The 12,295-nt window shown below is 36.6% G+C and overlaps 1 protein-coding gene across 1 annotated transcript in view; it reads right to left on the reverse strand.

Annotated features, from left to right (window-relative positions):
- LOC127848151 (triple functional domain protein-like) overlaps nt 1–12,295 on the reverse strand; it is a 336,129-nt gene that overhangs the window by 267,441 nt on the left and 56,393 nt on the right. Inside the window, 2 exon segments of the mRNA XM_052380451.1 lie at nt 3,730–3,899; nt 8,015–8,206. Of these exon segments, the coding sequence (XP_052236411.1) occupies nt 3,730–3,899; nt 8,015–8,206 (362 nt within the window).

A 12,295-nucleotide genomic window follows, 5' to 3' on the forward strand; every position in this document is an offset into this window, starting at 1 on the left:
GGGGTCATCTGCAAGTCATGATCAATGTACCTATGAAGTTTCATGATCCTAGGCCCAAGCGTTCTTGAGTTATCGTCTGACAACCACCTGGTGGACGGACCGACCGACAGACCGACCGACATGAGCAAAGCAATATACCCCCTCTTCTTCGAAGGGGGGCATAAATATTTATATAAATAAAAGGGTGGGATGGGGCCTCTGAAGGGGAGGGAGGGGCTTCAAAGGGCAGGGCCCTTCCATTTATGCCTAGCTGTAGCACTGCACACAGCATTCTCCCATACCCACACCAAAAGGACACACATAGGCAGGCTATCTACTGCTATTATGTTTCTGTGGATTTCGTCTTCACTCAGTCATATAATAACCTAACTTTTAATTTAAGCTCCAAATCATTTTTGTCAAAATGTTTAGGTAATACACTTCAGTAATATCAAAGGTAAAAAACCTATATATACATATTTTAGGTTCGATTAATATCAGATAGTGTCAGAGTAATACAAATTGTGCGTATTTGTTTTAAATACATAAGTCAAAGTCATAATAAACTAGAGCTTTGTCACAGACGTGACGTATACCCCCACATGCCGCATTGACACAGACTATTTTGCATGCTGTCTTCACAAAACAAGAGAATCAAATTTATGGCAATTTCGAAGAATTACAGTACACTCCATGCGTTTTCCCCAATTTCCCTCCATACTCCGCGGGTTTCGACCTGGAGGGAGATTAAGAAAATCCCGCTATACGCGGCGTTTGCATGATTTTGGACGCGGCGGTTAACGATCGGCAAAACTGATAAACCGACGCGGCGGCCCTCGGCGTTGGCAACGCGGGGGAAACTCCGCGTTTTACGAGATAACGATCAATTTAATTTTGTTTGACTTCCTGATTTTCAAATAAAATTACATTTATTACAAGTACATACATGTACATGTAGTATAATATTTACAATTAAAAAAACCAACCAAGATAGATCGATCCTGACGTGGTTGTAGAAGTAGTTGTGGTTGTATAGAAAACTCGTTGATTTACGACACACAAAACGTCATCTTTTAACTAATACTTACCAATTAATATAAACACAGTTTGCAACATTGTTTTTATTTTGATAATTTAATCCAAAGTTTTCATGTTAGCAGGTGATTTTCTATAATGAACATGTATACAAATGACCAAGGACCCTAAAAATCTCGCAAATCTGTGTGAATTGACAGTTTGACGTAATCAAAGAAAAGCCGCTTCCTGTCTAAAAGCATAACTTACTCAAGTAAACACGTTCAACGAATGCATAAGGAATGGTTTTAATTGTCGGAACAAAGTCTATTCTCTGCTCGCTAATGCATTGATTTTCTCTTTGTTTGTAGGTTATTCCATTGATTGCTAAAAGGTGGTAACTATTGAGTTGATAATTGCATTTAATATTCACAGTTGTATTCTTGTTGCGTCGACATTCTAAACAATGTTTACCAGTAATTATGGACCAAATCGGCAGAGTGACAGGGATGTTAATCCCTTTTGTCAAAACACCGAATACAGCAGTCTACACAATAGGTCAGTAGACAAGCTTTGCATGTTTTCATAACGTCAAACACTTAAAATCCAGTTCCGCCCAGATGTCTTCTGTAATCAGTTTACAGTACAATTAGTGTTAAAATAATTACTCTACTAAAATACCGTAACGATAAAGATTCGGCGTGTTCGATTTGAAATTATTTTAGAGGAAATATCAACTTATTCGCGATATAATTTAGTTAATAAATACCAAAGAAACTTTTAACCGAAATCAATACACGCACGCTTTGCAGGAGTATACATTGTACCTTGACCTTGTACATTGCAGCATAATTTTCGCGCGCTTTTGTCGGGAAATATACATGACTGTATATTGGAAGCATTTGTAAACGTTGTGTTAACAATTAAAAATCGTAGTGTGTTTCGGATTACTAATTATTATTCTCATTTGGAAATTTTACGGAACATTTATTCTTGTGTCGTATGTGTTATGATTTAAATATTAATTTGTCAAATGTATTATATTAGACTAATTCATATTGTAGACGTACCTGTGAATTAAAAAACATAATTTTTATACGTATTAATTTTCTATACAATTATCTTTTTATACATGTACTACAGTATTTAAACAATTTATTATAACAATGTTTTTATTTTTTGGCATGCCCAGTAGCACACTGCTAACGCGGCGTTGCGCGGCGATCACTGATAAGAACGGAAGGTGACTGCATTTACCGACTAGCCTAAAGTAATACACGCCGCGGGAATTAGCGAACGCGGCGTAACGCCGAGCGTTTTATCGAGTTCACCTCGCTCTTCCAACGCCGCGTGAACACTCGCTAGCAGAAAAAACCCGCGGTGGGAGCGCGTTTTTTGGGGAAAACGCGTGGAGTGTACTGTATAATGCCATTATCATTTATGGCCATTTCGACCTTTGAACTCTTTAATTTTTTCGCACGACATGCCGTCCAAATTTATGGCCATTTTTTTACTTTTGAACTCCGAGTGTGACCTAAACCTTGGAGTTATCGACATTATTCTTTCGCATAACACTGTCCAATGATTTTGAACAAATGTACCTGGTATTTTTAAAATCTCACAATAAATGACAGTTATGGCGCGGACAAGATCATTTATGGCCATTTTTGACCTTTGAACTCACAGTGTGACCTTGAAGTTGCAGATATCGACGTTATTGTTTCGCGGGACAAACCGCCCAATAATGGTGAACAAATGCCAAAAATGATTTTAAAATCTCACAATGAATGACATAGTTATGGCCCGGACAAGCTCATTTATGGCCATTTTTGACCTTTGAACTCAAAGTGTGACCTTGACCTTGGAGATATTGACGTAATTCTTTCGTGCGACACACCGTCCAATGATGGTGAACAAATATGCCAAATGATTTTAAAATCTCACAATGAATGACATAGTTATGGCCCGGACAAGCTCATTTATGGCCATTTTTGACCTTTTAACTCAAAGTGTGACCTTGACCTTGGAGATAACGACGTAATTCTTTCGCGTGACACACCGTCCAATGATGGTGAACAATTGTGCCACAAGACTTTAAAATCTCACAATGAACCACATAGTTATTGCCCAGACAAGCTCATTTATGGCCATTTTTTATCTTTGAACTCAAAGTGTGACCTTGACCTTCGAGATATTGACGTAATTCTTTCGCGCGGCACACCGTCCCATGATGGTGAATAAATTTGCAAAATGATTTAAAATCTCACAATAAATGATAAAGTTATGGCGCGGACAAGCATTTTACCCTTGAACTCCAAGTGTGACCTTGCTTGACCATGGAGATATCGACGTACTTTTTTTACGCGACACACCGTCCCATGATGGTGAACAAATGTACCAAGTTATTTTAAAATCTAACGATAAATGACATAGTTAAAGTCCGGACAAACTTTTGGTTTAAATCACACTAAGTGACCCCGTGACCTAGTTTTTGACCCGGCATGACCCATATTCAAACTTGACCTATACATCATCCAGATACAACTTGTGACCAAGTTCGGTGAAGATCGGATGAAATTATGGGACAGACCGACAGACCGACCGACAAAGTGACTCCTATATAGCCCCCATTACCAATGGAAATGGGGGTGTAATAAGATAATGATTCCAATAAGTAACACTTGTTTAAATGTCGTTTAGGCATGTAAGTGTGTATGTAAGATGAGTGTAACCTACCTGAGCTGTTCCAGCAGGTTCTCTCCCTCCCCAACAGTGTTCATGGCAGCGTCCAGAGTGGTGTCCCTTTGCTGGTTAAATTGTGCAATCAGCTGCTCCGCCCCCTCCACATTGTCGGCTATCTCTGAACTCTGTAGCTCACTCTGCAGCTCCTCCAGCCAGCACGTCAGCTGAAAATTAAAGCCAAACAAAACTGTTGATAACAGGTGCCCCATTTACTAGATTACAATTCTGACTGGTACGATATACATATGGTTTTTGTTTCATGATGATTATTATTATCATGCTACACTATGCAGAAGAGCTTTATTGTAATTTGATTTGAAATTCGCAGTTATCAAAAATTTGGGAAAAAATGTTATCAATATTTGTTAATTTTTTTGAGCCATTTATACTTCATATTTCTTCCATATATTTACCATAAATATGTTTTGAATTAGTACTTATTTTGAACGTTATACAATTTCTGTCAAGGTGTGTGCTTCTTAAATCTTTGATTTTAACCTGGTTGATACACAACATGAAATTGTTTGGTACAATACACTACGCGACCCGTGGTTTTTGCTACGATTCTCGCATCATCGCAATCGATGCAACGTAACAAATCGCGGTGTTTCCGAGCGACAAGAAAATTTGGGTGATGACTCGGCGACCGTCGCGCAATGTATCTCGCTGTTGCGCAATCAGCGCGAATCACCGCAAATCACCGCGAACCGCTGTGATTCCCCTTTTTAAGCGATTTACGTTGAGGGTTACACTACATTACATGTAACATATATGTATACACTTACATTATACATTGCAATAATTAAGCTTTTGTTGTTGTTCTATACAATGGGCGTATTAGCTAAAATACTCCTGTTCCGACATGAACTTGATGAAGTAATGTCGGAAGCTTTAACGGCTCCAAATTAATATAACAGCGCAGAATGATCATGCAATAATTATTGAACATAACATGTAAACATTATTTAACTAATTGCATAAGCAGAATGTTTATTAAAACTTACAATCAATTATATTCCAGGCCCGAATACACTACCACTGTGCACATTCCATATTGTTGCCATATACGTGTAACGTAGCACTGTGTAAATTGAAAGTTGCATAGTGTTTCATCATAGGTCGGTTATAAATACCTTGTTTCTCTATACATGGTATTTGATTTAGACGAAACTAATAATTTGGTAATTTACGAGAAATATGATATAAGTTTTCCTTTTAAACTTTGATCTTACCGTGTGTGTTTATTGACGTTGTTAATTATGTTAATACTTATTTTTGCATTTCAATAAGAATTATAACCTGTAGCCCTTTTGTTAACAGTGTTAAGCAAAATATTCGCGCCTTAAGGCACAGAAAATTGTTTAAGTAACACTTTCATTTAAAGTTTAAATGTAATCGGTAGATTACGTCTAATTATTTGGACTAAATTATGCTTTACTTATTCATTTTCTGTTTCAGGCTCCAATGCGGATAACTCGTGTTACTCGTGTTACTTTCTGAGCGTTGTACATACATTCACAATGCTTGATAAGCCGGAAATCGGAAATACATTACTGTTCTATTTTTAAGTACATGTTATTATGATATTGTGTTATATAATATGTTGTTATTACATCATTTCGGTAGATTACGTCTAATTATTTGGACTAAATTATGCTTTACTTATTCATTTTCTGTTTCAGGCTCCAATGCGGATAACTCGTGTTACTCGTGTTACTTTCTGAGCGTTGTACATACATTCACAATGCTTGATAAGCCGGAAATCGGAAATACATTACTGTTCTATTTTTAAGTACATGTTATTATGATATTGTGTTATATAATATGTTGTTATTACATCATTGCCTATATATTTAAGCCATTAAACATTGTGTTTGTTTTGCTGAAAAAAACGAGTATATCAACGTAGCACTTAGCATGCGCAAAGTTCAATAAATATGATGATGTATAATGTACATGCATTTCTCTGGGTTTTCACATCCAAAACAAAAAACCCTCAACATTTAATTATTTATTGTGTACTGTCCAGCGGGTGATAGTGTTTATTCTAGTCTCTAATTAGCACTCTTTGTACGTGTTCAAACTGTGAAAAGATGTGACAATCACAGAAACAACAAGATGGCGCTGCCAATTAAGTGCGATAATGGATCAAAGGGCATTGACAAAAAATAACAGTTTGTATATATTTTTCGGCGTTTACTCAGATGGTCTCTCACAACAAAAAAACTATACAAGTCAAGGTAATATGTTTTACTTCTATCAGTAACGATATGGATCCGGTGTGTTTGATTTGATATAACTTTAAAAGAAATATCAAATTGTTGGCGATATAACTGTTTTAAAAATACCAAAGACACATATAATCGAAATCAACAGAATCCAATGTTCTCTGTGCTACGCAGTTTGTATACAAAATCAATACTTGCACACTCTATACCTTGACCTTGTACATTGCCGCATAATTTTTGTGCTCTTTTGTCGGGAAATATACATGATGGCTATATTGGAAGCATTTGTTAACGTCCTGTTAACATTAAAACATTGGAAGTGTGTTTCGGATTATAAATTATTATTCTCATTTGGGAATTTAACGGAACATTAATACTTATGGTATAATTGTTTTGAATTGTATATTAATTTGTTACAACGCTTTACATGTCGAAAAAATGTTTTGATAATATTATGCATTAATAGCACAATTTCCAGGAGGAAAACGTTTTTTACATGAAGGCGTATGACGCAATAAAACGTTTTTTTGTAAGATCGTATTGCATTCGATCTAAATTTAAATACGCACATCCAATGAAAGCTGTGTTCCACATTATGCACTATACTCTTTACACTTCTGAAAAAATACCGACATAAATGTTTAAGATTATTTTTCGTAAGTGATGTTGCAATTATGTTGGATTATTTGAAAATTGTGAACATTAGAAAAGCGTTATGTATACAGTTATCTATACGATTCGGTTTATATGCATGAATTGGCGAATCATCGATGTCAACGATATCCACTGCGATCACGGCGAATTGCGGCGAATCGCAGCGAATCACCACAACATTGAGGGGATTTAGTGCGAAGATTATCTTGCTCTCGCGCAACGTTGAAGTGTCAAGTCACGTGAAATCGCGGTGATTTTACACCCAAAAAGCAAAATGCCCGCCTTGACTTCGCTAATTAGGCAAAAATCACGGGTCGCGTAGTGTATAAGAAAAAGAAATTCAGGTCAAATGGCAAAATATTGACAGGTCAGGCAGTCCTGAACAGTATATGGACCTAAACCTTGGCTTTCATCCATATGCATTTTGGGGCCTGCGGGCAAGTCACAAGTATGTCATAGTGCCTTTAGTGGGGTTTTCTCTATTTTACTTCCAGTCGTGTACTAAAACAATAACCAATTCTTTGCCATTCTGATGCCAATTTAAATTGAGTCTCCAATAGATAGCTAATTTGTGGATAAAAAATTACAACCTAAAATATGCGCAGATCACACTATTTAAGAAAAAGTAAACCCCACTGAGGTCCCTATGGCATTATAGTGATCAGCCAGACAGCCACAAACCGTATATGGACCGAAGCCGTAAGCTGAGGTCCATATATAGTTTTGGTCACTATAAAGTCATTGGGGCCAAAGTGGAGTTAACTATTTCTTATATTACACCGAAGAGTGTCCCCTGTATCATTGTACAGTGTATAACATACCGGCTATCCATACTTTTGTTTTTCATGCAACTGAATGCGCAAAGGATGACATATATCGCGTGACGTAGTTTCTCTGAAGAAACAATCCAGTTGGAGCTAAATTTTCTGGATGTTAAGGACATGTCGGACGTGTTTTTTTACCTTTTTGTTTAAGGCATCGAACGAATGCATTATATAAACTTCGATAGGAATACAATAAAATAAGTGTGATTTAAAATAAGTTTCGATAAAAGGATGGACGAAAAGAAAATGGAAGTGAATATTGTTTCGACTTTATTGCTATAAACTATATTGTTAACGTTGGCATTGAGGTTAGCGTGTCGTTTATTCTAAATTAAGTTGTTGTTTTTTTACTCTTGTTAAAGCTGAAATAGTGTCAATTCTGTTCAATAAAACGCTTCAGCACAGTGCACATTTAGTGGTGTGTAACCCCGAATGGTCCATATACAAAAAAATAGTGACCGGTCCATATACTCTAAGGTTTCTCTATCGCATTTTACAGACTGAAACCAGTCATATAGATATAGAAGGACCAATATCTCTGAGGTGTAATATTCTGTCTTAGTCAAGTCTTACCGCATGCACATGAGAGTGGAAGGAGACGGTCATGTCCAGAGCTGACCTCCGTCTTGCCAATGCAGCTAGGAAACTAGACATTCTTTCCTCCAATTCATGAGCTTCATTGTAGATTTCCTTTGGGTCACATTCCCCAGTTTGGGCTAATTCGTCAGCAGCAGCCAGCAGTTTTTCAGCATTGGTTATGGTATTCTAATAGTGAGACAAAGAAGTTTATCAGCAAGCATCCAGCATATATATGTTTTAGTAGGAAAATGGAGGCCATACTAACGAATTGCCTAAGTGAAAAGTTAAATTTCTTACAAACATAAGTTTTGCAGTCTCCAGCTGATTCATTTAATGTTTATTTTCTTTCAATACTTTTCTTGAGTAAATAAACAAACTAGCTTCAAAACAGATTAAAAACTAGAGCTTTGTCACAAATGTGACTAATACCCCCACATGCCGCATTGACACAGAATATTTTGCATGCTGTCTTCACAAAAACAGCGGACACCATGCTCAATTTTTAAAATGCACTAAGTGACCCCTTGACCTAGTTTTTGACCCGGAATGGCCCATGTTCGAACATGACCTACACATCATCTAGATACAACTTCTGACCAAGTGTGGTGAAGATCGGATGTAAACTACTTGAATTAGAGAATGGACACCATGCGCAATGTTTAAAACGCACTAAGTGACCCTGTGACCTAGTTTTTGACCTGCCATGACCAATGTTCGAACTTGGCCTAGACATCATCTAGATACAACTTCTGACCACTTTTGGTAAAGATCGGACGAAAACTACTTGAATTAGAGAGCGGACAACATGCTCAATGTTTAAAACGCACTCAGTGACCAAGTGACCTAGTTTTTAACCCGACATGACCCATATTAGAACTTGACCTAGACATCATCTAGATACAACATCTGACCATGTTTGGTGAAGATCGGATGAAAACTACTTGAATTAGAGAGCGGACACTGAATACTTCGTTTCAGGGGGTATAATAAACGGTATTACATTTCCCAAAGTAAATTATATTTCTATGTCAATTTACTGACTTAAGTTCTGATTTAAGAAAGCATTGTATATTTGACCCCAGATGTATTTTTCTTCAGTGATATGAAAACAGACGATTTTATGATAATCCATCACAAAGCCAGAATTCAGCATAATATATGTAAACAAATTTGAAATACAACATTCATATGACACAAAACAATGCCAATATATCAATGATATGAAGTAACACTACAATAATGAATGTTTAATGTCAGATTAAAAGAATATAAAAATATATTTATTACACAACAAGAGGGCCAAGATGGCCCTCGTTCGCTCACCTGAGAGGAGTCGGTTCATTCAATCTTTACCAAAAGTCAAACTTGACCTAGATATTGTCCAGACAAACATCCTGGTCAAGTTTCATCATTATTGAGCCAAACCTCTGACATATGGAGTGTTAGCTAGGTTTTTGTAAGATTTGACCTGGTGACCAACATTTTGACCCCTCATGACCAAAAAAAAACCTTTGTTTACAAAATTAAATATTATGACCAAGATTCATAAAATCTGAAACAAAATTGTGACCTTTTAGAGTGTTTTCAGGGATTTTGTATTATATAATGAAAATTTTGACAATCTATAAAGGGCAGTAATTTTGTTGTTTATTATGCGAGTTTGCTCATTATCAAACTTAACAGAAATCTTGTGGCAATAAAGCTTCTCAGATACTTTGATAAAGAATGCTTGAGAAATGTGAATGCTAGAATGTTTTCAAACCAAATGTGGACGGACGGCGGACAAAGACCAACCCTAAATCCTCACCTGAACAATCAGGGGCAGGGGTGGCGAAATCTCAAAAAACTATACTTGTCCACGGACAACCATTTAGGAAATTAAACTTTTCCGCTGCTGAACTACACTTGTCCGTTAATGTTTATATAAATTATAAACGCATTTATTGTTTAACCTACACGTGTACCATTATAATCAGATCCTACGGTGTACACCTCCATGATAAAATCGTGGCCAGTTACTTAGAACTGATGATGGCAACGGTGTAATCATCGTTGAAATTGTACACTTCATGCGTAATATTGTCAAAACATTTTTTCATCACTTTAAACGTTTTAACAAAGACTCGTTGAATTATTTACACACAACTGTAAACGTTTTGTTTATTCTCAAATGAGCATAAGCAAATGTGTAATCCGACAAACACTTCCGAATTTTAATGACAACCATTGCCATATGCAACGTAACTATCCAGCTATGCTCAAATTTTTATGCATTAAAACATGAGAAAAAAATGATGCTAGAATTTAGCGAACATTTGGTATGATTAATGCATTTTAAAATTTAAGACGAACTTTCAATATTTAGATACGGAATGAACGAGCAATCTAGCCTGTACACTGTCTAACAGTCTGGCCGAATGTTGAAAATGCAGCATGCCCCAGTCACTTATAGAATAAGGGAGATCACTGCGCAGAAGAGTGCCCGTATTTGAGCTTGATTGATCTGCAAATAGCACTGACAATGTAATTGCGTGTCAACATCCGGTTTTGTAAATCTTAATAACGGCTTCAATACAATGTATTTTTTGTATTCCTTGACCCGACTGGTTGTCCACAGGCAACTTAATTGAAAAAAATCAGTTGCCCAGACAAGCAAATGTACGACTCGGGCAATTCAAACAATTGATTTCGCCAACCCTGAGGGGTGAGCAAAAAAGTGTGTTTTTGTCACTGATCTAAGCCATTAAATAAAACCAATGTATTGACTAAGTTTTACGATGATTAAGCAAAAAATATGAGTCTTCACAAGGTTTCTCTATAGTCATATACAGAAAACTGCCCCCCCCTCCTGGCGGCCATGTTTTAAGACCGATGGGGACCATTTTCAAACTCATCGGAGATATAAATAAAACCAATTGTTTCACCAAGTTTCATGATGATTCTGCAAAAAATGTGACTTCTTTAGTGTTCACAAGCTTTTTTACTATATAAATATAAGAAAAATTCGCCCCCCCCCCCCCCCTGGCAGCCATGTTTTTCAACGGACCGGAACCATTTTCGAACTCAACTCTCGTATCTAGAATACAAATGTTCTGACCAAATTTCATGAAAATTGGGCCAAAAATGTGACTTCTAGAGAGTTCACATGTTTTCACTATATACATATAGAGCAAACTGCCCCACCCCCTGGCTGCCATGTTTTTGCACCAATCTGGACCATTTTCGAACTTGTCCGAGATATCAATAAAACCAATGTTTTGACCAAGTTTCATGATGATTGGGCAAAAAATGTGACTTCTTGACTATTCACAGGCCTTTTTCAATATATAAATATAAGGAAAACTGCCCCATCCCCCTGGCAGCCATGTTTTTCAACGGACCAGAACCATTTTCGAACTTAACTCACCTATCTAGGAAACAAATGTTCTGACCAAATTTCATGAAGATTGGACCAAAAATCTGACTTCTAGAGTGTTCACATGTTTTCACTATATACATATAGCAAAAACTGCCCCCTTGGTAGCCATGTTTTTTTTACCAATCTGGACCATTTTCGTACTTTTCTGAGATATCAATAATACCAATGTTTTGACCAACTTTCATGATGATTGGGCAAAAATTGTCACTTCTAGAGTAACTTCAAGGTTTCTGTATAGCCAAATAAGGAAAATTGCCCCGCCCACTGGCAGCCATGTTTTTCAACAGACCGGAACTACTAGTAGTTTAACTCAACCAACATATCATTAAGACAAACATTTTGACAAAGTTACATGAAGATTGGACATGAAATGTAACATGTGAGCAATCAGGTGAGCTAAAAAACTAAGGCAACACAATGAAAACTGGTTCCACACGTTTAACTTATTAATATAATTTAAATAGATCTGCCAGTCAGCTTCATATACACAAAATGTCAGCGCAAAACCCCCAAGCAAACTAAAGTAATTAAGTGGATACAGTTGTTCTATTTTAAGTAACAGAGACCTTGACCTGGATAAAACTCGTAAATGAATCACAAGCTTGGTCTGCAGGTATTTGACAGATCCACACATTTTCAGCACAATACCTCGATCAAAACTCAACGCATTGAGTGAAACCCATTTTTCTAATTTGAGTCATTTTAGTAATCGTAACCTTGACCATGTTTTGAGTGGCCTTTAATGCAAAGCCAAGCTAGGTCTGCCTGTTAACTTGCTTCATAGATAGCTCCATCAAAATTGTTGAATGCAATAATAATTTAATGACCTGAAAACATCTGTAAAATATATTTCTCTT

The sequence above is a fragment of the Dreissena polymorpha genome, chromosome 10 (assembly GCF_020536995.1).
Source record: "Dreissena polymorpha isolate Duluth1 chromosome 10, UMN_Dpol_1.0, whole genome shotgun sequence".
In the NCBI taxonomy this organism is placed as follows: Eukaryota; Metazoa; Mollusca; class Bivalvia; order Myida; family Dreissenidae; genus Dreissena; species Dreissena polymorpha.